This window comes from Zosterops lateralis (genome assembly GCF_965231275.1).
Source record: "Zosterops lateralis genome assembly, chromosome: 10".
Lineage (NCBI taxonomy): Eukaryota > Metazoa > Chordata > Aves > Passeriformes > Zosteropidae > Zosterops > Zosterops lateralis.
In genome coordinates this window covers 17,151,253-17,179,240 of record NC_139770.1, presented here as the reverse complement: position 1 = coordinate 17,179,240, position 27,988 = coordinate 17,151,253, and the positions used below count along the sequence as shown (strand labels likewise).

At 39.6% G+C, this 27,988-nt stretch overlaps 1 protein-coding gene across 1 annotated transcript in view; it reads right to left on the bottom strand.

The window, feature by feature from the left end:
* CUL3 (cullin 3) overlaps positions 1-27,689 on the bottom strand; it is a 54,074-nt gene extending 26,385 nt beyond the window's left edge. Inside the window, exons 1-3 of the mRNA XM_083868395.1 lie at positions 27,581-27,689; positions 11,210-11,407; positions 2,689-2,802 (exon numbers count right to left, since the gene is read on the bottom strand). Coding sequence (XP_083724521.1) covers positions 2,689-2,802; positions 11,210-11,407; positions 27,581-27,646 — 378 coding nt within the window. The 5' untranslated portion in view covers positions 27,647-27,689. The remainder of the gene's footprint in view (positions 1-2,688; positions 2,803-11,209; positions 11,408-27,580) is intronic.
* Between the last annotated feature and the right edge of the window lie 299 nt (positions 27,690-27,988).

The following is a 27,988-nucleotide window of genomic DNA, read 5'->3' as shown; positions in this document are numbered from 1 at the left end:
ATGCTTTACTTACAAACATGATAATTGCAGATACTTCTCCTGCTAGAACACAAACATATTAATTTACAATGCCTGGTGACTCATGTTGTACAGTGTTTGGTGCTTTTTTTAGATAAAGTATTTTCAATGTCAGTTACATTACATTTTTTTGAATAAAAATGTATGAATTATTTCTGACATAAGCATATCATTATAAACATACATGTCATTCAGACTCAACATCAGAAAGTAAGGACAAATTATTCTTTATTTAAAAAAATCCTGAAAATGGTTTCTTTGAAAAGCAGTCAGGTCTGATCTTCCACAGGTGCTTTATAATTCTGTGGTACTGGCAGCTTTTCCAAAGGTTTTGAATCAACACATATTCAAGACTGGAAGTTTTTTCACTCTTAGTCTTTTGTGAATGAAGAAAATTTTATCTGACTCAAGAGGACATCCCAGTGACAAAGGTGAAACTGCAAATCTTTCAAAGTAGTCCTGTTTTAAATCATTGCTTATTCTCTAATTTGTAATCAAAACATGTATTACTGACAATTTGTCACGTCCCTCCAAGTCAAAGGAGGGAGCCTGCCCATTGTACTAAATCTTCACACTAGATAGTTCTACCTAAAAAAAAAAAAAATAAAATAAAATTCTAACTATAAACCCATATTACATTACAGAGGTCTAACAAACAAACATCAGTGCCCCTAAGTTCTTATAAGCATTTTGAAAGAAAATTTTGTTCTATTTTTACTATTATACTATAAATACATTTTATTACGGATTTTTTTTTCCTATTTCCGTGGTGCAAGGGAAAAAAATCAGTGGGAGTCAAATAATTAGTCAAGCACAGGGCTCAACTGAACACCCACTTGAAATAATTAGGAACTGTCAAACAGTACACAGAAGGCTAGGTAGCCCAGAGGTATTCAAGTTTATTTATTATTCTGTTCTGAATCTAAAAGACAGCCAATGAAGCTCAATTTACACTTGAAGGAATGCTGCAAATTGCCTTCTCCTGGAATCTTCCTGGAAAAGGGAAGGCTGGCTGGATATTTGAACCGCACTCTCAAGCTTCAAAGCAAAGTCAAGGCATTGCTCTTCTGAGCGCAAAAAATACTCAGGAAACAGTTCTCCTGCTCCCCCAGGAGTGGTAACTGAAGCAGGCAACTCTTCCTCAAAGAGAAGAGGTTTTGACCTTTAATATACTGGGCCAGCCACTAAAGGAAAGTTTATAAGCCAGTTTTCTCTGCCACTGTTTGAAAGATCAGAAATTTATCGATTTTAAGAGCAGCAGATTGCATTATCCATTACTTTGGACCATCCAGCACCTCCTGTGCTGAAATAATTATATATTATTTGGCTAAAACACAACAGCTGCTCCCCTAGAAGGCTCTGGATTCCATCTTCTAATCTTTCTGAAAATTCACCTTTGGTTGATTAATCTAATCATTAATTATTCTTGAATATGCCTAGGTGCAGCAATTGATTTGTACTTGTCCTTCACAAACAGATTAGGGAGTCCAGGATCTCTCCCAGCAAAGACAGTACATCTTCAAAACAATCTGTCCATCTTCCTTTTGGCACAGTAAGACACACAAATCATTCAGTGTCACTGATGGCATTTTATCCAGCACTATTTTTTGATATGTGGTATTTTCCCTACCAAAATAAACCAACTCCTCCAACATGAAGGTCAGTAAATCCATTAAAAGGAATTGTTTATGATTCTGATATTACTCCAAATTCTTTAACTTGTAAGAGCTTATTGACCAAAGAGGACTTCACAGCTAATACAAACACAGTCAACGTCACAGCATGAGATCTTTAACAGCTACAAGACAAGATTAAACTGATGTTGTTTGGTAAATAGAGTACAATTCCAGGTAATCTGATTTTTGGACCAAAAATGTCCATTATTGTCTGTCCTTCACTGTCAAGTACTCCATCAATAATTATATTTAGGATACTTCGGAGGGGGAAAAATTTTACAAAGAAAGCACAGCATCTCAACACTTCCTTTTGAAGCCAAAAACCTTTGGCTAGAAGCTAAGCAGAAATACTCTCCTGCATCCTAGAACATCCCCAATATTAAGGGAATTTTAATACTTAACAATTACCTAAAGCATAGCAGAATCCAGACGCAACAATAGCAGGCCCTCTCGCTTAAAAACAACCTCTTTTTTTCTGTTGGCTTTTGGTAAGAAATGGCAAGCATGCAACCAAAAATCATATTCTATGTACACTGCTTAATCTTCTACACAAGTTCTCCATTAACAGCAAAGGATCCAACTGGAATTTAACATTCAAGGACACACACTGTACCTAAGCAAAGTTATCCTCTTTAAATCCTAAAGCCTCATGAATAAGTACACTGCAAGTTTCAGGAGGCTTTACCTATAGTGCTTTCCAGAGTAACAAAATACCACTAGCTGAACTAACATGTAAAATCTACCAGAACTGCTTTGACTAGCTTATTTTTTGAGAACTGTGAAGTTCAACCATTTTTTAGATCAATTTTTCAAGTGATAATGAGATAACCCAAAACACGAATCCAATTACAATTTGTCAAACACCTGTAGCAGTCTTGCATGCACAGAAAATTCAAAGCAAGGGACAGAGAGCAGTCTTTGGAAAAAGACTGGTAAGCATGGTAAGAGGACAATTTACTACACTGTTAAATGCGTGAAATAGCAGAATACCCACCATATACATCAGAATGTCCCTAATCATCACCATTGCTGTTTGATGATCATTCCACGCTTGGTTTAGTGTTTGTAGGAAGTTGTTATTCAAGGAGTTTAACACATCATCTCGCACCTGAAGTGAAAAGAAAGAAGATATATTGACATAAACTCAAGTCAGTTTCTCCTGCAGCATTTAAATCTTAAACTTAGATTCAGCACAAGAATTCTTGCTCCTCTACGGACCTGAATTTTGCAAACAGGTTCTTGCTTTTCCTGGGCGCTGACTATCCCTACCTCATATTTCCCTTCTGTGGAAAAATAAGTAAGAAAAATTATGCTAGAAACAGGGGAAACAAAATAAACACGGGTTATAAATTTCAAAGGAATTCCTGAAATCTGAAATGTTAAAAATAGTCTTTGACAACTCCTCAAAGCTTTCATTTCCTGCATTATAGTGTTTCAATTGCTGGCAATTTTACTATCACAAGTAATTTCAGAACACTGGGTAAATGCTACAAACAGGAACAAGTACAGGTGGAAAATCGGCCATGATGACATTTAGAGAGACAAGCTGAGATAGTGTAAAGATACAGCAAACAACAGGTATGAAAAGCACCAATTGCCGGGTAATGGTAAAGAGCAGACTCTTACATTAATACCAACAAGACTACATAGAAAAAAGAAAATCATCTTTGTTTTTTACTAATGTATTTGCAATTTGCAAGTTAATCTCATCAACTTTAGATTTTATGCCTCTTTGCTACTACTCTCCCTACTAATAAAAAACTCATCCAGTTTCATATTTTGATTTTTTCCAGTAGGCATATACTGCAGTGGTCAAAGTTGAAACCAACGTCAAAGAGAAACCTGCAGGAATGTAAAAAAAATGTTCCAGAGTTATTAAAATGTGGGAATTGAATTTTGACATAACACGCAAAATATATTCTGCCCTCTTTGTAACCAAACAGAATGTTCCCATTTATTGATGTGCACTGTTACCTAGCTGCTAGTGTAAATTTCAGTACAAGATTCAAGCAGGGAAACAAAACACACACAGCCAGGCAGCCACAAGCTGCATCAATGTCTCATGCAACCACCTGACAGGCTTCATTCTGTCATTCCAGTTTCATGAAGTTATTAGGCCAAACCAGGGTAACAGAATTCTGTCTGCCACACTACTATACACACTCACAAACTCAGATGAGCAAACCAGAGACAACAGCATGGCACATCACTCAACACAATGGTCTCAAGGAGGAGAGCGATGAAGGAGAAAAGGAGAGGAATGAAGGAGCAGGAGGAGGAAGAGGAGAGGGAGGAAGGAGGAGAAAGAGGGAGGAAGGAGGAGGGAGAGGGGAAAGATGAAGGAGGGGAAACTTATCCCAGTAATATTCAACTCGGTACTGCCTCTAGGCAATACAGGTATGCAAAGACTGTTCAAAGCTTTCTTACATCCTCAAACACCTACTCTGCACTCCTGAGCAAGGTCTCTCTTCTTTGCTTTTGGAAAACATAATATGGAGTTATAAGCACTGCTTAGCTGCATCATTCTTTCTGATCATGATCATCATTTATCCTTAGGCCTCCCAAATGTGTGCTCTGTTGTCACCCAGTCCAAGTAGTTTTTAGCCAAAACATAAATATGCATTAAAAAACTTCAGGAGGCATACTTGTGAAGAATATGCAGAACCTCCCAGAACAAGAGAAACAAACTTGACATGGTTGCTTTCACTTTGGTCAGTATGGAAAAACATTATAAACATTATTTGGTAGCTCATCCACACTGATAAAATATACCAAAACATGATTAGATTATAAGCACAAATAACCAAGGGTAGTTACTGATCAATTTTATGATAGCCTTTACTTTACCAACACAGAGGCAGTGTGCCCTTTTAATTGCACACATCCCACATCCATCACTCTAATTGTGCTGGGCCAGCCAGTACCAAGTCACACAAAAGGGGGTGGATCCCTGCCACCAGGTAGCAGTGACAACTTGCTTCCAAGCAGACACTGGCACACTCTGCAATAGTGCCACCTCTGCTCCATATGGTGTGCCACGTGGATTTCTGGAAATGGCCTTGAAATTCAGGAATGGGTGCTGTACAGTGGAGCTGCCTTCAGGATTTCCCTGTGAAGCTCCCAACAATATTCTTCTATGTTTATTTGAAACTGCAGAGAGGTTTGGAAAGCCATCCTTTCAGCTACTACAAAAGCCAACCAAACTACTGCCAAGCAAATTATCACTTACAGCAACTTTATAGTTAACAAGTGTTAAATGCATTCCTTGTGTGGGCCATTAATTCAGGAACTCTACAGCTAAACTGCTACAATGCACAAAATATCTTAGCCATGAGAAGGTGCAGAGTCACACCACTTGGGTAGAATAAATGATCTGAAGTAAAAAATGTGCAAACTCACACTCTTCAAACAAAGAAGAGACACAGCTGCTACTCTGCCAAAGCCTTAGAAAAATTCAAATCTCAAAGATTTTTATCAGCAGAACGTTACTTTCAATCAGCTGAGCTTGTGGTGATTTCTGTGACAATATTTGCAGTCATGAAGTAAACTGCAGGGAAAGCCAGCTTAAATAAGACTGTCCATATACAGACATACTTGAAAATAAATTAGCAACTTCCTAATATATGTAAGGTCTTCTTATAATTACAAGGACAAAATTCTGTGTATAACTTCAGGCCCAACTGTATTTTCTACTGGATACAGGTCCTCAGGAAATACAGAACCCTCCCCCCAATAAGAGTAGTTTGTTGGCATAAGCTTTCAATACCTTTAAATATCTCTTGCTTAAGTGCGCACAAAGAAGACTTATGGCCTACTATTTCTATCTTACAGTGCCTGGCCTGATGCAGCAGCACAAATAGTTCAATTATGTAATTTCCACTACTGTAAGGACAGCCAGAACATCCTGAGGGGAGCAGCAGTACAGAACAGCACTTTCTGAACCAAGGCCTCAAGCTCTCAGAACTTTTATTACAGAGTTTCTTTTAGAAAAATCTAAGTAGTCTAAAAGATAGTATTTTAAAATCTTAGGAGTCCCAAGTAGGTTAATGGATTGACTACCAGAAATGTCTGTTCATCCCTGCAGCTGCTATCCTACTACTAAAAGGAAAAAACAAACACTGAAGAATGCTGGGGATTCTCAACTATTAAGTACTTTCGAGCAATTCCTTCACATCCTTCTGCCTTCCATATAATAGAAGATTTGCTCAAGATCATCTGAAAACATCATTAAGAAAATATAAAGGCAGATAACACTTCATACATTGTCAGTCAGGCTTACAGTACACTCTAATGCTCAGTAGGTAATTTGCTTCCTACACAACTTCTCATGTCATTCCTCCTATTTCATTGATGTTATGGAAATAATTTCAAACTCCCTGATGGAGATTACTCATCTCTCCCCTTTCTCTGTAACACTAAGAGCAAATTTTAAAGATTGCAAACGATCCCAGACATAACTTTCTAAGCCTCAGAGCAGACACACTTCTTTCAGCCTATACCTGCACCAGCACCCCACAGCATTCCTTCTGCACTGAACACTGCCACCATGAGCAGCTCTGTGCCCTCCTGACCAAAGGTGTTCTCAATACCTGTACTGTTATCCTGAAATAACAGGTGCTGGACAGACCCCTGAGGGACACCACTTGTCCCTGATGGCCATTGGGACTCTGAGCCACTGACCACAAGCAACGGGTGTGACCACACAACCAAATTCTTACCCATTTAACTCCACTCATTGAATCCACCTCTTTCCAGTTTAGACAGAAGGTTATGGGGACCACGTGGAAACCTTTACACACGTCCAGAGAAATGACATCTGCAGCTCTTCCCTTGTTCACTGATGTGGTCACTGCTTCACACAAGATTTGCCCTTGGTGAAAGTGCTGGCTGTCCCAAGTCACCTCCCTGTCATCCATGTACCTTAGCAGAGCTCCTAGGAGATCTCTTCCATGTTCCTCCCACAAAGGTGAGGATGACAGCTTGTAGCTCCCAGGGTCCTTCTACACTTCTGAAAGATGGGTACGATGTTTTCCCTTTTCCAGTCACCTGGAACTTCATCTGATTGCCGACTTCTCAAATATCATGGACAGTGGCTTGTCAGCTACAGTACCCAACTCCCCTCAGGACTCTGAGATACACCTCATTGGGTCCCACTGATTTACGCATAAAAGGAACATTAAAAATAATATCCTGCCAACTTTTTAACTTCAACTTTTTTTTACTGTAACACAAACTATGTTGCTTATCATCAAATGGTTTAGAGAGCTGTAAACTAAGCTCTGTGTGTTTTAAAAACACTTAACAACATTTGTGTGAAGTAGTAACAGACTAGGCTTGAGAAGTGTGAAGGAAGACTGTCCACATCAAGCTACAAGATTGTCAATGGGCAAGAAAGGGAGAAATTGGTGGTGAATGGTGCTGCATCCAGCCAACAGCCAGTCACCAGTGGTGTTCCTCATGGGTCTGGTGCTGGGGCCAGCTCTCTTCAATATTTTTATTGACTGCATGGATGAGGGAATTGAGTCTTTCATTAGTAAATCTGCAGATGACACTAAGCTGGGAGCGTGTGTTGACCTGTTGGAAGGGAGAAGGGCTCTGCAGAGAGACCTGGAACAGTTGCATGGATGGGCAGAATCCAATAAGTTGACGTTTAATAAGTTCAAGTGCCGAGTCCTGCACTTTGGCCACAAGAAGCCCCTGCAGTGCTCTAGGCTGGGGACGGCGTGGCTGGACAGTGCCCAGGCAGAAAGGGACCTGGGGACAATGGTGACAGTAGCTGGACAGGAGCCAGCAGTGTGCCCTGGTGTCCAAGAAGGCCAAGGGCATCTGGCCTGGATCAGGAATGGTGTGGCCAGCAGGAGCAGGGAGGTCATTCTTCCCCTGAACTGGGCACTGGTGAGGCCACACCTCGAGTGCTGTGTCCAGTTCTGGCCCCTCAGTTTAGGAAGGACCTTGAGACGTTTGAGCACGTCCAGAGGAGGCACCGAGGCTGGTGAGGGGCTGGGAACACAAACCCTGTGAGGAACAACTGAGGGAGCTGGGGCTGTTTATCCTGGAGAAAAGGAGACTCAGAGGTGACCTTGTCACTCTCTACAACTCCCTGAAAGGTGGCTGTGCTCAGGTGGGGTTGGTCTCTTTCTCTAGGCAGCCACTGACAAAATGAGAGGACACAGTCTCAAGCTGCACCAAGGGAAATACAGGTTGGATATTATGAAAAAGTTTTTTACAGAAAGGGTGATAAAGACTGGAATGGTCTGCCTGGGGAGGTGCTGGAGTCACCATCCCTGGATGTGTTTAAAAGAAGACTGGATGTGGCAGTCGGTGCCATGGTTTAGTTGAGGTGTTTGGGGTGGGTTGGACCCAATGATTTTGAAGATCTCTTCCAACCCAGGGATTCTGTGATATTAGTGAAATACCAGATGCACAGCAATTAAATACTTGAATTAAGATGAAAGGTTTCAGTACTTTCAAAATTCAACATTATTTTAAAATAGCTCTACATGTATCATACTTAAATAATTATGTCAACACACAGGCAAAGACAAGTTTTAGCATGTTCCCACCCTGTAATAAAAACAAAGTCGTTCAAGAGAGCTGACTCCTCTTAGTGATGCAGAGTACCTGGCTTACTACAGCCTTTATCCCACAGCCAGAAAAGAGTGATTTAGAACTGCAAACCATTGGGGTCTGCAAGTCTAAAACCAAGCATCCTTGGTAATAACTCACTTGTATGCACCTTGCATTGATCATATTTGCACCTATTATTTTATTTACAATTAAACTGTAAAGACAGTGCACTGTACTATGTTTTCTTGCTGAGAAGTTAAATACTTTCTCATGAGTGTTAAATTGCTAATTAAAACGCTGAATAAGCAAAACCTACCTGGCAATTAAATTAGCATATATCATAAATACTTAACAATGCCACACCAAAAATGAAGACTTGTGCTTTCCATGCTTTAAAACTATTTGTAAAAACAACTGAACATATACACTGCATTTACCTAGTTTTTTCATCTATTCCTGATTAACTAGCATGACTGGAATACCACAAGAATGAAGCTTTTTTCTAAAAAGGTAACTTGGGAGATATGGGCAGCAAATGACTGTTATGGCTCAATGATTATTACAATTTCAAATTTGGGGAAGGCTCCTCAGCAGTGCTCCCTGAACTGAGTATAGTAAAGTCTATTCATCTGTGAACATTTCCATTTTTATAAAAGTTACAAAATTTAATGAACAATATTTCAGTTGGCAAAATCCCCCTCTTCCAAATTCTAGCATCCACCACCGATTCTCTGAATAGAAGTTTTACAAAGACTTGTGATGAGAGCATTTATCATTCATTAGCTATTTAAAATTTTCCAGACAACTGCTTTTGGGAAGAGACAGCAAACATAAAAGATTTTGCTAAAACTTCTATGACAAAATGTGAGGTTAAACAAAACTTCTTTTTTATCTATTTTACGAGTACTAATGGCACAAATATTAGATGTCGTTACAGAACTGATCGTGTTCTTGATAAACAAGGCACTATTTTTTCCATATTTCCATCTATATATGTGTCAACATAACGTATCTAAGCGAACATTCAAAAGGGACTAGCAGTAGCTTTTAGCCTCTAAGTTTTTGTTACTGTTCAGAAATTTTTGGCATAAATCACATTGTTTTAGTCTTTTCCTGGGATTATTTAATTTACAGGCTGGCATCGATTTAGCCTTTTTAACTTGACAGCAGTTAACTACTAAAACTCAGTTAACCTTTTTATTTGAAAAAGCTTTGGTCATCTATTTTTATGTCACTGACACACATAGATATAATTTGATTAATCATATTAAAGATCAGAATATTTGGTCATCAGAGAAGATTTTTTTTAAAGCTCCAGATACAGGAATATTAAGTGTCAGAAAGGCACTTGTCTGCACTGCTATCTGTGCAGTCCTCTCAGCCTCTGCACTGAAAATACAAACTCAGAGTCTTCTGCTCTATTGTCGGCCTGCCACAATCAGCACTTCAGAATAATTAATTCTGCAAATGCATAATTTTTAATATGCAAAATAGCTAGGAACTAAGATAAGTGGTAGAATACCTAGGAACAGGGATAAAAAACACCCAGCAAATTAAACCATGATAAACTAAAGCCTAGGAATAATAAAAGTTTAGTGTCACGATTATTAAGTGCATAAGCATACACAAGAACAAGGCAAAAAAAGCCTCAGCCATTTGCCACATTTTATATGAATAGTACAGATTATGAATGCATAGATAATGAAACCAGAAGTTTTTGAGAGTCACAGATGTGCTACAATTATAGAAAAGAACTGCAAATCATTTAGCCACTTCAGAGAGGATGTCTCCTCTGGTGCAAACAGTAAAAAAGCCCCACATTCAAAGCAGTTTTAGGCTATACTTATCTGGACCACACCTTTGAAAACTAGGATTTTAGAGAAGAAATAACACATTTCTCTGCCACAGCAGTAACTCCAGTTGGAATGCAAAAAAAAACGTCCCCAAGCATCCTGCATTATTTAGCCCTAAGTTTCCCATCCATTCTCTGTAATTCAGCCAGCAGTAATCGTCCAAGACATATGATGGTCTCTGACTTTCCTTTTCAGATCTTGTAAAAAGAGGACAAAAATCTGATACTCCATCTGAAGCCACAGCCAGAACATGAGATCAAATCTGGGATGAAAGTGGACATGTACCTCTCTGCTATGGATGTTACCATGAGGGGTAAGGCAGGCATCTCCCAAAGGCTTACAACCCTATTGCCATGAAATACTATCTGAACTCCTAAAAAGTGAGTTTTAACTCTTTCCACTTACATATTTATTAATCAATTCTAAACTTCTCTAAGACTAAAGAAGTGGTTCCAGTTTAACATGAGACCTGAAGATTCATTTTCTTGGATGATACATCTCCAGAAAGTTTCTGCATGTCATTTTGACTGGCTGACATGGTTTTGCAAAGGCTGACATGGCAGTGTGAGCTACTCTGGACTTTTGCTATTGCTGAGCTGCTGTTTTTGAACAGTGCCTAGTGCCTCTTGAAAGAGCATAATCCCAGCACAATTGTCTCATTAAATTGTGAATTAGTTCATTAGCCTATAGAAAACAACTTCTTACACTGGTATTTATTTGTTCCACAGATGAAAAAACTGACGGGAAAACAACACAAAATCTGGCCTAAGATAGTCACAAAATGCCATCAAAAGTGACACAAACCTTTTAAAAAAATTATCAGCTCTTAACAGTTACCCTTCAAAAAAAGTTTTTTCCTGTTAAACACTTTCAAGTGCTTCCTACTGTCTGCCTTCCATCAGTAACTTACAACAAACAGTACCTGGAACATGAAATCACTTGAGCTTGATATTATCTCTGTGCTATCATTTTTGAGAGAAGCTACACAACTGCAACACAAGGTAACATCATAAAATTAGATTTTCTGTCATTTAAATAACTGTTCAGGATTCTTTCACATAACACACTTCTATTTTAATTCACAAATGGACAAACCTTGTTTATTAGATGCTCAGTGACCACTTCTCTTAGTCCAGTGTAGAGTTTTTCACCATGTTTATGCAACACCATTGTATAAGCATTTCTATACAGCTCCTCAAAACTGAGACCACTATTGTTCTTACGCTGAATCTCTTGGATTGCATTTTTCAGGAGATCCCAAATGCTGTTCACATATTTCTCATCCATAGTCATCTGTAAAAATAAAACATTACGTTATTGTTTCAAATAAAAAAAGAATATAGATAATATGAGGTAATTGCTCTGCCCCATCTTGTTGATTCCATTACCACAAGATTTCTCAAACTTCATTAAAAGAAAAACAGCATTTATGAGACTAGTACAGATTTCAAGAAACATTTATGAAAACTGTAATTAGCAAAAGTTTAATATTTTTTTGTTTCAGAACTGTGAATCCCCAGAATCCAACTCCAGAGCCTTTGGAGGTGGGAAGGCAGGTAATTGTGGACAAAAGCTTCTTCCCCACTTCTTCCTTATTCTGCTATGCACAGCATTGAAAGGTCAGTAATTTTAATTTGCATTTGCTACACTGGTGCTCCTTCAGGGAAGTTATTTTCTACAGCCTTCCTGAACCAGCAATTTTACAAGTACTGATAATGAAGGCAACTATTTAGATTTGCAGACAGCAATCCAAGTAAAAGCTTTTCAGCTTTCTTTTCAAAAACCCAAGGTTTTGTTTTCAAACAAAGCAGAGGTTCCCCTTGCTAATTAAAAAACTCTCAGCCAACACAACCTTTTTATCTCAACTGCAATTTAATTGCACACTGTACTCTAAGCAAAGGTATGATCTGTATAAACCAGGCAAATCACTGGGCATCAGTCTGCAGAGGTATTACAGAGCTCCTGTCTCTGGGCTGGTCACAGGGAACATCTCTGTACGTTACATACAGAGGTAAAGCAGCACATCTGATAATTCAGATCCCTTCAGCTAAAAGCAAACTGTTTAATTCTTGTACTTTTAATCCAAATGCTATAAAAAAGAGGAATGACTGCAACATTATTTGCTCCAGAGTCCCTGAATACAAACAAGAACACACTTAACAATTGACACACCATGAGCTACTTTGAAAGCACAAGAAAGGTCCACAGAAGGTAATTTTAGGGAGTACACATCTCCATGAGATAAATATACAGAAATATTTGAAAAAGTACTATAAAATTATCTTATTACCTTTTAGGATTAAGCATTAAAAACACTGCTTTTCAATGCATGTTCTTATTCTGCTTCTGACTCAGATTAACATCTGTGAGGTTTTATGGGAACAGGTTTGCTCAAGTTCTAGAATATCACATTAGAAGAACACTGCCTTCCAAAAAGATCTAGCATAGCTAACTTGTTTGCAGTAGTGTTTTCTAACAAAGCAAAGACTCCTAATACTTTAAATAATTCCATTCTATTTGGCAGTAAGTCACTGCAGTAAAGTTTGAGCAAAAATGTATTATTTCCTCCCTGCTGCTGAAAAGTTGTTTAGCATTTGAGCAGAAGAGGTCTTCCTGCATTCTCAAGGGTATGTAAGAATTGCAACGACTAAATCTATTCTTGGATTATTTAACTCATAAGTTCACCTCTTTTCATCCTATTCCTTAAGTCAGGCTTGTAGGCAGATCTAAAATCCAAATAAATGACCAGTAAGTTGTTGATGCTACTAGAACACTGCACTTTTCAGAATTCTCTACAAAAGCATCTCTGACAACAGAACTGCAGTCCTAATCCCCCAGTCTGACCCAACAATGAAGATTTATGCAACTCTCTAGATCCCTAGCAACAAAGTCGATAAGTGATCCACTTCCACAAATACAGGATCAGAGCTAGGATGTTCTTCCGTGTTCATTTCCAGATTTCTTCTAATGGTTATATTTTAGAACTGAAATCCACAGCTAGAATACAGCTGCCTTGCTTGTGTCTTGTATTCTTGCAGATTTAAGCAGAACCCAGATTGCTGCTTCTGCTGGTCTTCAAAAAAAAAAAAAAAAAAAACAAAAAAAACCAAACAACCAGGTTTGGAAAGGCTTTCAGAAGCAAAATCCCAGTTAATTTCAGTAGTGTCTACACTCAGCTGCACTACGATAGTAAGAAGGCAGTGTCCAAGCAGAGGAAACGTGTTAATGTACTCGCGCTTATCTGAACATTACCTTTCTTGGGGAATGGGAAAGCGACCAAGTCTGTTATTGGCAGGAGAGAGAGCTGTTTATAAGAAGCCGCTGGTTGGAAAAGTTCCACACGCTGCTGCCCAAATGCTAATGATTCAAAGATGCAACTCGAGCACAAACATCTGAACTCAGAGTGTAGCACAAGTACATCTTGAGGAAATTAGACTAAAATGTCAGTGTACATGAAAGTACAATCATTTCACAAAAAAGAGACCGCAAAGGACTCAAAAGGTCCTTTATTCCACAGTGCAGGATCAGATACACTCAAGCCCCTTCCTTTAACAATGTTTGTCTACCCAATTAAAATCATCAAGTCAAAGAAACAATCACTGTCAGCAATCTACTGCTATTATTAGCTGTAAAGCAGGTAAAGCCGGCAACAGTCCTGAAGAAACTTCTCAGTCTCTCCCTCCTAGAAGCTTACAGGCACCACCTCTTCAAAGTAACCTACTGGCATTCAATCGGAAGGAGCAAACAGCTCAAGTCTCATCATTTTCTGATCAACATGTAACTTCATACAAAATGTAATCGGCCCCTTTCTAATCATGCGGTTCAAAGGGAAGTGCAACATCCCATCCTCAGGGGGAAGGAACAACCCCATGCATTAATGCCTGCTGGGGCAAAGGGTTGGAAAGCACATTTGGCAGAACAGAATCCAAGGCTCTTTGTGGATGGACATCGAGTTGATAACAAACCAATGGGCCCTTGAGGCAAGGAAGATTAATAGTATCCCAGGCTGCATATGGAAGAGTTGCCAGCAGGCCAAGGGCTTTAGTCAGCACTAGAAAGCCACATGTAGAGCACCGTGCTCAGTTCTGAGCTCTCCAGTATGAGAGACACAGACACACCGGAGAGAGTCTAGTCAAGGGCCACTGACAAACCTCTGGAGCATCTCTCATATGAAGGACAGAGTCAGCCTCTAGAGCCAGCCTAGAGAAACCCTGCAGGGTTCAAACCAGTATACGTAAAACCCAAAGGGAGGGTGGACTGAAGAGGAAACCAGCCTCTGCAGTGGTGCCCAGTGACAGGAGCAGACACACCGGGCACAAAAACAGGAGATTCCTCATGATCATCATGAAAACTTTTTTGTTGTCTGGGTGACCAAGTTCTGGCACAGGCTGCCCAGAGAGGCTGCAGAGTCTCTATCCTTAGGGACATTCAGAAGCCATCTGAATACAAACAGCTCTAGGTGACCCTGCTTGAGAAGTGGGGCAGGACAAGATGACTTCTCCAAGGACCTTCCAACCATAACCACTGGGTGATCTGGTGATACACATTACAGCTGTGGGCTGAGGAAGCCAGAAGAACAGGGCTCCCAGTGCAAACGTGACCTCAAACTGCCTGTACCAGTCTTCCAATGGAAATGCATTGTACAATAATAAAGGTGAGCAATAAAATACTTGTGGTCACCAGTAGAACCTGCTGTTTGCCCCCTAGCTTCTACCAGCTACAGTCAAAAAACCAACACAAACTCCCAGATTCAGGAACATCCAACATTTCTGTTGCTGGAAATTCATATTATTTTGCAGAGAAATAAATGTTTTGGGGGATAATTTCCATTCTATTTATTTTAACTTTTACAACAGTTTCCTCTGAATGCAACTTCATTCTGTATTTGTCATTTTTTTTCCTTGTCATCATTTAACCCTTAACACTACGGAGCTCCCTCCTCGTATATAACCATGCTTGAAATGCTGTGAAATGCAAAGAAAAATTACACAAGTGAACTAACTGCTAAGAGCCTGCTGAAATCCTGATAGTTTATAACAGCTTTAAGTAGCTATTTAGTCTTCTTAAGAAGAGGTGGTTAAGAAAGAAGTGAGGAAGAGGTAAACAGATGTCCTACAGAGTGTCAGCAGGAGCATCCACAGAAGTCCACCAGCAGCACCAGGAGACAGACCAGCCAGTGCTCTCAAGATTACTGACCTGACACAGCTTCTTATCCTTCCTGCAGAAGAAATTTCTAGACAAATTCTAGAAAGTTCCCACAAAGATCTCAGACCAAACTTGTTAAGTCTCAGACGTTTGTCAACACCTTTGCAGGACATTTTTACTCTCAAAACTGTTACAAACACTACTACTCAGTTTCTTACAGCACAGCTGGAGACTGTTTACCATGATCCCACACATTAGCAGTGACACACATCAGTCTGGAAGTGATTACTGCAGAACAAGGCTTCTCAGAGTTTTCAAAAAAAAGCAAGCACCTGCCTCATTCCTTTCCATGACATCCTTCACAGGTCTAACACCACAGAGCACTGGGACAAGAACCAAGAGGAACTACAGAATACAGATGTTTATGCTCTCTACCTTGAAGGAAGTGCATGGATACCAATTATTGAAGTTACTTAACAGTGCTGGGAGAAACATTTGCATCTAATAATTGCCAGCTATTGTCACTCCCCCATTTCCTATCCCTCAGCAGAAAAAAACGAAAAGGGTCTGACTTATTATCTAGAACTGCCATCACAGGGGCACAATCCTTGAGGCAAAGGAGACTGTGACCAACAATGTTCTCTTCCAATGCAAGACAGGGCATTCATCAAGATGGTATTAAATAGTCTGTTACACAATAACTCAGTATCCTGAGCCTGTATCCTTCATTCTGGATGAAGCTGGACTGAGGTTATCCAGAAAAGGGCAAGAGCAGCATATTTCCTGCCTCAGAACCTAATCACTATTTGAATTTTTATAAACCCTTTGAATATTGTTAATTTAAAAGACGAGAATTTACAATGACAGAGATACATTGTCTAGCATTTGCTCCACGAATATCTCTGAAAAATGGCATATTAAAATATGGAACTACATTTTTTTCAACTACAGAGCAGATAAAATGTACTCCTATTAATGTCAAATAGAGAGCTCAATATCCACACTTTTCTGAGTTCTTAAGTTTTCCTCACTATGTAACAATGAGTATATATGGAGGAGGATGCACAGGCTACACACACTCTCCCACAAATAAAAGTAACTGATCTCTGAACAACCAAAACCGCCACAAACAAAGTTCCACAAAGTTTCTCAACTGTGTTATCTCAGCAGGTTGAATGTGACACACCAAAAACATGAGTTGGCTGGTTGATTTTGAGCTTTACAGCAAAATGCAATATGCTCCAAGAATTTCCTTTTCAAAATCCCAGGAAAAAGGATTTGTTTCTTCTCTCAAAATACAGCACTTGCCTGTATTATAGCCAGGTCTGACAGGAGTTTCACTACACAAGAGGAAAATTTAACAGCCTATATGAAAAGTTTAAAACAAGTCTTTATTAGAACATGTAATGCTGCAGCAACAGTTTTGACATATTTAGGGAACTGAACAAAATTAAGGATCAGATACTCATTTATCTGTCATATTTTAGGAACCAATTCAGAAGAATGAGACTAATCTTGAACTACCAACACACGTCTCTTACTCTAGATTTCAACTTTCATTTAATACAGTTTCTTTGTTTTTCCCAAATGCCCTTCCTCATCTTTAGTATTGCAAATCTATGGAACATAAAATGCTGAAGGGGAGAAAACTGAGAGAAACAACTTCTCCAAACACCTGCTTCATCTGAACTAAGACCATGAACTATGTAATTTTGGGCAGCCATCACTTACCAGATAAACACAGGGCAAAAGATAATAAGAAAAAAATAACCTTTTTGTTTCATTTCTTAAAAAAACTACAAAGACCAGAAACACTCTGAAGAGGCAAACAAATAAACTGAAACACCGAGTTACACAGTGGTCATTCTGTGACCATAGACAATTTTTAGACAACTTTATTCTTGCAGACTTTTGCTCACTTTCCCAACACTATCCCACACTAATGAGCAACTACAAACTGTTATGCTCCCAAAAATCAACCTATGGGTTCACCTTTCAATTTATCATGTTCAACTTACAAAATTCACCTTCAGTCACTCTATTAATACAGATAAAAAAGAACTTATTAATACAGACAAAAGCAGAATATCGCTTCTCTGAGTGGGCCAACGAAAAATGAATGCTGGCTCACAGTCTCATTTTTCATCCACTCATTGGTATAAATATGGATTCACATTGACCAGTCTTCAAGGTTCTCTCTAAAAAATAAACCTATCAGTTGGTTAAGTAACAGGAAATAATCTAAGCTGGTAACGCCTGCATCTGTGGTCACTTATACAAAGTTTAACTCTGTCTCTTCCTCACTCACCTGCCTTGCTACTTACTTCCCACAAGACTCAAATTGCTTGAAATAAGCATAATATGCTTTATTCATCAAGGACTAATGAATGTTGTCCTCCAGCAGAGCTGGATACTGAGGAAAAGCAAAGAAAACACACCAAAATCAACTTCTAAAGAAAACACACCAGAATTATTTTCAACATGAACTTTCTAAAGTGCTACCACTTACACTAAAGACTTTATTCTACAGTTGCATGCTTTGCCCAAAGAAGACACCAGAATCATATTTAATTAAAATACAGAAATCCAAGTTTTTAAATAGCATCTTTTTTCCCCAGCATGTGCAGACACATCTAAATGCCTTTCAAATATCAAAAGCCATTAGCTGTGAATGAGTAAATCTCCCCTGCCACGATGCAAGCTTCTGCCCACCTGACACTGCATTATGAAACTTGTTTTTTAAAAAGCTGTATTTAAAAGAAAACAAATAATTGGTTTTGTTCAAGCTTCTAGAAGAACTGAACTGCTAAGACACTAAATCCAGGAAGTTCTAGCTCACAAGACAGTCGTCACTGATATAAAGCGGAAGTGCTTAAACAGCCAAAAGAGTGACACTGCCTGTATTAACCAAGGCTCTTTCAAAAACATTCAGTGACATTTCTACAGTGCTCATTACTACAGCACCTGAAAACGGAGGAGGACTGTAAAACACCTGCAATGAGACTACTGATTTCCCAAGAGCACTTCAAACTAACAAGGGTCAAGAAGAGCTGCCTACACTGCTGTATGCACACTCTCCATATACTGTATACTGTCTATACTCTCTGTTCTTTGGAAACTCAGAGCTGAAGTCCAGATCTAAGTCACCGTCCAGAAATTCTGATCTTTCACGGTCAGCTTTGCAAATTAACAGAAGCATTTTCACATCTTAAGTAAGTTTTTGACTTATTTTAGTAGATGTAATGTCACTTATGGTGAAAATAACACGGGGAAAAAAGAGAGTGTATTGTGTCAGGATTGCTTAACTCAAGAGAAACCCATTCTGAATGAATGGGAAGGAATGTAAGGATTTGATGCCAAAGATCTATCTACTTCCTCTGTCCTACCCAAAAGAATAAAAATTATTATCAATATTCTGAAGACTAATGAGAAGTTCAGAGTCCTCTTGACTCACTTCAGAAGTAGTAATTCTAAAACAAATTTCCTCAAATTAAAGCTACAGAAAAAAAATTAAAAAGGCTTGTCTAACAGGAGGAAATATGTTCCCAAAAGAAACACAATGGCTTTGCTTCTATGCTAAACAAAGTTGGTGTTAAAATATTTCAACCTAATTAGAACAGCAAAATATGGAAAGGAAAACTGGATTTCTGGGAGTGAATCATCCCTCACAAGTCACTAGGAATCCTGGAGGTCTGTAAGGTGTGGGGAGGAACAGGCACAGCTCAGCTGTGAGCCTGTGGCTGTCAAAAAGGCTCTTGGCACAGGTGAAATGACAAGACAGCGCAAACAGTGGCACAAAATTTTATACATTACTGGGCATGCCTTTTTCCATTTACAAACAGGGCCAAATCCTAAAAATTTCATTCAAGTCATTTAGCATTGCACTGCAATAAAAGCTTTTAAGACCCAAGGACAAGCTTTTCAAACCTGAGGACTGTGTGACTGTGAGCAAACTACATAAATTACACTTGCCTGCAAATTTCCTCAAAGCTGCTTACTTGGGATAAGGGGCCCTGTGCAGGTTCTTACACTGCAGGAGAAGGAAGGTGGCTCATTCCTCTTCCACTGGAGTTACTTCCAATCTACTAAAGACTTGAAAGCAGAAAGGGAAGTTGTTTGCTTACGTATAACCTAACAAGATTTACTAGCAAAGACTGAAGATAGCTGGAAATCTCAAATGTCAGTGGGATTTAGGCCCCTGACTCTCTTCATTCCCTTTTACAACAGTGGGAGCTCAGCACTGCAGGTGATGAGCAGCAGGTGATCCTGAGAGCGCCTGACCTGACAACAGGTCACTGTCAGTAGAAGCAGCATCACTACACCCCAGACTGCTCAGATCATTCCTAACTCTAAACTAATAGAAATATTGCTTTTAATCTAAGTCTGATTCAGTATGTGATCATGTTGATTTAGTTTTAAGACCATCACCCAACAAACACTACAAAGTAGAAATAAAAAGTCTTAATTTAATAATAGATTAAATGAATTAAATGAATTGTGGCTTTTTGGCAAATCTTTTGTATTGGTGACTTTTATAATATTAACATTACAATAACCTTAAAAAGTAACAGAGATGCAGCATGCCTCAATCCCAGTAAAGTGCCAAAGGAAAGGGCAATGCTGTTCTGTACATCCATACCTTCTGTGGAAGGCACCAAGTTTCCTCAGGGGTATCATCTCTCCAAGTGAAAAAAAAATCTATTAGTTCATTAACTTTCCAGCTTTGATGACCTGAATTCAGAAAGCTTCCCTGAACCACAAATAGCCCACTGCTCGCCTACCAAACACTGAAGGCAAATCCCACAGGAATTGTTTCTGGCTTTTTTCAATTAACCTACAAGTAGCTCAGTATTTTACAATTGTCCAAAAATCAACACTACGTAAAGAGGAAACCTGTGAAATACACACCATCTTATACAGTTTGCAGACACATTTCCTGTAGTCATTTCAAAACAAGGAACACAATGAATGATGAGGGGGATGAAGGAAGAAAAGGAGATGGTGAGGCTTGAGAGGTTTTGGGGGCTTGATGATAACTCTTCCATAATAATAACAGCAGCAGAACAATTTGAGAGTTTGCATAGGAATAGAAAGATAAAAAGAGGCCAACACAGGATGATTCTTTCTTCCTCCCTCATCTTCCTTCCGGTACAAGAAGGAAGACACAATTAACAAATCTTTTACATATTTACAGATAATCAATAGTGCACTGTCCTGACAATAACTTCTCTGGGGAATTTCTGTACCACACGGTGCAAACACATGATCAGATGCACAGATCAGCAGCACCTGCAAGACTTAAGACTAACACGGAAATGAGAATTCACAGCTATACCAAAAATTAAAACCATGTATGTAATATAAAGAAGCAGGTCCACTCATATGCTATCAACACTTTAAAAACAAAACTAGTGCGGAAGTAAAATGTTTATTTCAACAAAGATTCTTCACATACAAAATGTAAGAAAAAGACATGCATGGTCTATGCTCAGACCACATGCAGTCTAAGAAATTAATGTTATGAATTTATTATGTAAGTTTGTCCAATTTTATATCATTCACATGTATAATTTAAGTTATTGCCTTGGTTTGTTTTTTCTCATTAGCATTAAACAAAAATTGGCTTTTCCACAAATGCACCTCATTCATAACCATAAACCAATAAAGTAAGTTATCTGCTCACATTCTGCATAGTATTATACCTTATTTAAACTACAAGCAAGACAGTTTCAGCCCCCAAACACTGATTTTCTACACAGCATATTAAATATTTGAGGCCACTCCACAGCAAACATCATCCACACATAAATGTTTATTATAGTTTTGTCCTCCTTGCAGCACTCAGGTATTAAGTGCACTTTTTGCCTTTCCTAAAATGCTAAAGTCAATATGGAAATTCTTCAGTTAAGCCATCAAACAGTATTTACTTATATTGAGAGGTCAGTACTTGCACCTTCAGAAAAGAAACATCAGTCATTTAAAAATTCTACTGGCTTTAACTGATTTTCAGAAAAATAAAATAATCATGAGATCAAAAGTATGCTTGGCCACGCTGGAGTTTTCTACAATGCTACTTTCCTGCTCTGTGTTTCCACACAACCTGACTCGGAATGAAAAGCATGACCTTACTTCTCAAGAGCTGCTTTTCCACTTGTACAGCTACTAGAAGTCAAAGATAAGATCCAGTGAGCATATGTACAAGGTCAAGAACCTATTTTAGACTGTAACACAATCACTCTGTTTTATGAATGGACTCAATCAAAATATCTTAAGAAAAATCTGTCCCAGTCTATCACTAAATGTTTTCACCACATACAGAGACACTGACACTGCCCATCAGTCGTGGTGATGAAAATTTAAAGGCACCTGCACTCAGGCTACCTGCCCTACACATCAAAGCCTAAGACTACAGAATATCTGCTTGAAATTCTGAAAAATGGGGTCACTTATGCTGTGTGTACCTGTCCAGAACAGATTAAACAGAAAATTTTGAGAAATTTTACTATTTTTTACAGGAAAAAGCTTAATTTTATGTTACATACTACTATTACAATTATTCATGTAGAATATCAAAAATTCTTCATCAGTTTTATCGCTACTCTCATAAAGTTCTTTTACCTACAACTACCAGGGAAAGATAGTAATTCCTGTTTAATAATCCATTACTATAGAACTCAAGTGAAGGGATGGAGAAATGTAATGAAGCCATTTGAAAAAGCTCAGATTGAATTAGGCAGTATAACAATCCCAACAGGTCACTTCAGCCTTGTAGTCCCGTGCAAAACCAAGCAAACCTCAAATACAGTGAGATTCATAAACGGCCCTGCTCCTTCCTGAGCCACACCAAGGCACTGCCTCAAAACTCTGTATCAACTCAAATGATGATTGCTCAGAACTTAAGACCCAGTTAACAAGGCAAACCAAGAAAATTTGTAACTGAAACCTGAACATCTACAGAACTGAAGAACGCTAACCAGATTAGGTGAGGCAAAAACTAGAAGATAAGATGCACAGTGTGTTATAAAAAACCCCAAAAAAACCCAAAAAACCAAGTAAAAACCCACCTACAACTAACTACTCAGACTGCCATGAATTAGTGCTCTCACTTGTTAAAAATTCTAAATGTATTGTTAGGACATTCAGTTTGCTCACAGCATTTCATTAAAGAAAAAACAAATTGTGAAACCTGGAAGGACTTCATAGGATCAACTGTTCAGTAAATAGCAAGTATTTCCATGTTTTTCTTAATTTGCACAAAACCCCTTCCTTTGAATAAGAACCAATGTTTTAGTGTTTTGGTCTGTTTTATTCCTAGTTTTTAAAAAATAGGAATTTCAGTTGTGAATGTAAACTTATGACCATGAATGCTACATGGCTTTAGCTAAGATGGTCTCGCAAATATGTTTGAGAATATAAAGTAATCAAGATTCACAAGCTAAGCACATAAAACATGGAATTAACCAGGTGATCTTGCAGCATTTGGTATGTTCACATTATTTTACTCAGAGCTGAAAAAGCCTGCAGTAAACCGCCCCCCAATTCCACTCTTTTCTTACCTTCTCTGCCTCTCCAGGCTCTCCCCAACACCTCACACAGGCTCTGAGGTTATAAGGCAAAGCAGATCCTCACGTACTGCTTATATAACCTGAACGCTTCGAAATTTAACCACACTTCAGGATTGTTTCCTAGCAGATACCAGCTTGTAGATGTCCCCAACGACCGAATATATACCGGCTTCCGCAATTGTCATCTACACTTGCAGGCTGAAGCTTAATGCTACAAACCTCGCCTCTACTTTCATGATCAACTTCCCAAGACTCAAAACAAAAACCACAGACCCCAGAGGTGCTTCCTGATGAAGAAGAAAGAAAAGCCTTCTGCCTACGCAAAGGCCAGAACCAGTGGCTGTTAGACCGAGGAGAAAGGAGAGCTGGCAATGAAAATATGAGTCTTAATGCTTTCTCATGGAAGAGCTGGAGTTTTTTACTTCTAAGTTTACATAACTTCGAGGAAAAAGTGACATCAATCGATAAATAGTTGAAAGAAATGAAAGACTGTCCATCTTTCTGCACAAGATTGAACAAAAGGAGAATCTTCTTGGCCACAAGTATTTCAAATAGAACTAGTCAGTGAAGCTTACACATTTTTTTAAAGACTTGTTCTATTGCAAGTGCATGTGTAGAATCCCTAAATCCTGTGCAGAATTCATAATGTAACTATGTAACACTGATCCACCAAAATATTTCTGAGAACTGGCAAAACACTACTTTGTAGCATTGCTCTAGAGAAAGACAACTCTGTAGGACAGGAAAATTATTGAAAGCATTCAAAAAAACCCCTCCAACCGTTACGATCAAACCAAATAACCTACACTGGGTCTTGCTGTTTTTCAGAAAGATCTGTACAACCAATTTTGTGATGACACTTGCATTGAGAGAAGAATAAGCTCTTGCAAAAAAGTTAATTCAACACAGTTTAATGTTGCTGGATTAAATTTTGAAAATTAATTCCCCAAATGCTTTCTGAATTCCCACATTCTGATTATTTCTGTAAGAAATGTGCATTTTCTTTACTATGTACAACTTTCCTATTAAAACATATTTAAGGCTACAGCTTTCCACTAGCTAACCAGTCACAGCAAAACAGCTTAAATACACTTGCAGGAAACACAATTTATACATTCTAGGTCTCTCTTAAGAATCACATCTCTCCAAAAGTTTTAAGGCCAAATCTACCATTTGTGGCATAATTTTTCACAGATCAACTAAATCTTAAAATCAATTTGCTGCAAATTAGTTTGAGAGTTTGTAAGTATTCCTGTAGCCAGGGTTCATTGAGAATTAAGAAGTGAGAGCCAATTTGAGACCCTGAGAGCACCTTTTGAGCCAATTTGAGACCCTGAGAAACCTGAAAACCTGGAAGAAAACAACCCCCAATGCGTCTTCAAAACAGGGGCAAGAAATTCACTTTTTTTGGTAGTTGTACCAAACCTACATTTTCCCATCATGCACATGTATTCAGTAGACCACTGCACTCTTCCAAGTAATTCAAAACCCCCAACTTACTAACTGCAGTCAACATACATCATGGACAATTATATGACATTTCTGAAAATTTGTTATTGTTAGCACCTATATTCATATATTTTGCAGTGTGTGTGAATTCAAAACAAAAGAGTTCGAAGACTGCTTAAGAAAAAGCAACCTGTCTCTCAAAAGCCTTCTTCCACTGCTCCATCTCTGGCTTTAACATCACCCTGAATGCCTTTTGGATAGACCTTATATAAATATGGAACAGCTACATTTTATGGAGGTGTTAAAAGTACCAGAAGTGGATCCTGAAAGTGGCACACTGGAAGTCTTCTGTGGTGGTACATGAGGATAAGTGCACAAGCTTAACCTCAGGAGTTTCCTTTCCTGAATACACAACAAACTCTCCCAGAAATTTATTTCTATTATTCTTCCCAGGTTTGAAATATGCTCAAGCCCGAAGTCTCAGAGAATGAATCCTCATCCAGACTACTTCTGATGCAAAGATTATCACTGTCTTTAAGTCATGATGAACAAGAGAATGCTAAATTCTTTTTAGTAAGATAGTTTATAAATAAGGAAAAGAAAAACTGGTTAAACATACAGGAAACAATTTTTCTCAGTTATTTTTGTTTACTGTACAACCCAGTTCAGTAAAACAGTGTACCCCATGCCATTGCCCTTGAGGTAAGAAAAAGCACATCACAGCACACACCAGGGCTAGCAAAACTTAATGGATACTTGGGATGACAGATAATCTGGCACCAATTACAAGAATAACAAAAAAAAAGAAATCTAGAATAAACTTAATTCCTGAGTATTAGGATCTCCAGGTAGGAGACTGGTGCTTTTCCAATGTTTTGGTCCACTTCTACAAAATTTTTCATAAGGTAGAAAAGGTAAACTTAGGTAATGTTTGGCAAATTCCTATTCCTCCTTTCCTTTAAGCTATTATAAAGCATAATAACAGAAGTATGAAATATGTCATAAAAATGTAAAATATTAAAAAACCAGAACCTACACAGAGGAAGTTATGCTAAAATTGCTATGCTCCAGGAACACCACCATTCCAATTTGGCTATTTCTAGCCTAATATAATAGTAAATAGCTACCTCCATGCAAGAAGCACACTAATCTAAAACAGGAAGACCTCCCGAGGAAAGATGATCAATAAGAAGACAAATTGAAGCAGCCTGGAAAACCACCTCTGGAAGCTCCCTTAATTGAGAGCCCAAGAGCAGAACCACCATGTTTGGGACAAAAGAGTGATGAGGATCCATAGCTGCTGCATGAGCACTACATTTTCTAAACATAGACTCTACCCCCCACAAAAATGCACCTCATTGACACAAATAATCCCACTGCAGTCACTAGCACCAAGTCACTTCCTGAACCAAGAGAGCTTTACAACCACTTAGGCCTACACAAAATGTGTGTTAAGATTTGGACATCAACTGCAGTTGCTGGTTTCTGCAAGCTTCCCCTGAGAAAGGGAAACCCCACCAAATCTCTCAACAAAGTACACAATTCTTTTCTATAAACACTTTATCAACAGGATTGTCAACAAAATCTCTTAAGTAAAAAAAATATATCAGAGGGGACACCTGAAAAGTTGCTATCAACAGATGTCCCCAGACAGTTGCGACTTATTGACTTATTTTAGGGTCACTTTGTTTTTCACATTTTAACCTAGATATTCTTTATGCAACTGAAAAGAAAGACAATGCTAGTTAGAACAGTTTTAAAAAAACTTGACAATGTTTAACTTTATGTAAGAACAGGCTCCATCAGAGCATTTCTAACCCCTGCAAAACAAATTTCACACAGAGAAGAGGTGAAAAATACAAACTTAAGTTTATCCCATTGTTAAGTCTGCCTTTGTTGTCTGACCCATAGCTATTTATTCACAGTTGGAATACATGAACCTGTTTATCAAATTAAAAGACTGCTATCTTTGGTGCAGTTTATTAAAAACATACACATTGCTTTTGTCATGGTTTATTTTTGTACAGGTTTTCCTACTACTTTTTAGTAAAACTGTGGTCATATGGCAGCAAGTCTTTTCCTTTATTTTTATAATCCAAAATTGAAAAGGCTTTTTAAAGAAAGAAATGAAACATGGACGTGAAAAACCTATCATCAGCTAAAACTCCTAATCTCATAGCCCACTTTTTGCTTTTTACTTTTACCACTAAATGCAACTATCAGTGATTAAAAGCAGAGAGAAGAGTAAAACAGTGTAACTCAGACTGCTGTAAAATTGGCTGCTAAGACTATAAAGAATCTTCCAATTTCATCAGCAAGAGTTTGGATGAAGCAAATATATTGATATGTGCCCTGCCAGTGAAATGAGATAAACAGGTACGTCCAGTTTCTCTATAAAGGCACAGCACATTAGTTCTACACCACTGCCTACCGGGATCAGACAGAGCATTGAAAGTTCACGCTAAACCTTAAAAGCCAACGCTAAGCCTTAAAAGCCAGAGATTCAACTAAGTATCGTCTTATTAACATACACCCCGCTGAACACACACTCGCTTCCCGGTCATCCCCTGGCAGACTGAACCTCTCCTATTCCTCTCGCTCTCCAACGCCATTACTCGTGCTGTAGTTGTTATTCTGTTGTAAGCTTTAATTGAACCGGCTGTCAAAACACGGCAGCGTTACGGCACTTCAAATTAATAATCTGCCTCCTTCCCTCCTGTAACTCCAAGCGAAGGCACGCTCACGACTCTGCCGAACCTGCAGCAAGTTACCTATGCCTACATGTTTGTAGTAACACCTTCCGAACAGCTGGCATCGTGCCACATAAATATTAGGATATACGACTGAGAGCCTCTTCTGCAGAGCGGAGAGAGACATTCGGCAAGAGGAAACTCTGCAGAAGACATAAATAAATATTCCCCCCCACACCTTCCGGGGCTAACTAAATTTGTTGATTGAAGGCGCATAACCTTCGGCTCCCTCTTTGAGGCCTTTTCCTTGAAAACAAAGAAATCGGCCCCCACTGCCCCCCTCCCCACTGCCCTACGTGGATTTTCATAATTGATTTGTTTGATGGGGGAGGCGATAATCGCAGGGACCAGTTCCTCCGCCTCCCACTCGCCGTGAGGCACGGCTTCCCCGAGGAGCGGCTCCCGCGGCTCCCCCCGCCCGGCCGGGCCCCGGGGGTGCCCGCGGCCGGCTGACAGCTCCCCCCGCCCCGCTGGCCCCCGCGGCCGCCCCTCAGCGCGGCCCGCAGCGCGCCGGGGCCTGCGGAGGCCGCTCGGCCGGGCCCGGGCCCGGTACTCACGGGGAAGGCGCGGATCCGCATCTTGGTGTCCTTCCGGCTGCCCGTCCCCTTGCTCAGGTTCGACATCTTCGGGCCCGGCGGCGCCTCCGGCGCGGGGCGACAGAGCCGGGGGACGCGCGGCGGGACGGCGGGCCCGGGAGCGGGGCCGGGGGAGGCCGCTGGCGACCTTGGCTGCGAGCGCGGCCCCCGGCGGGGCGCGGAGAGCGCGGGGGCCGGGCCGACCGGGCCGGGCCGGGCGGGAGAGGCGGCGGCGCGGGCCCCTCGCTCCGCTGGCGGCGCTTCCTTCAGCCTCCGCCGCGATGGCGGACAAACATCGCTCACTGCGCAGGGCCGGGCGCCCCCCCTTCCCTTCCTTCCCTTCTCTTCCTTCCCTTGCTCGGCTTCCCTTCCTTCCCTCCCCTCCCACCG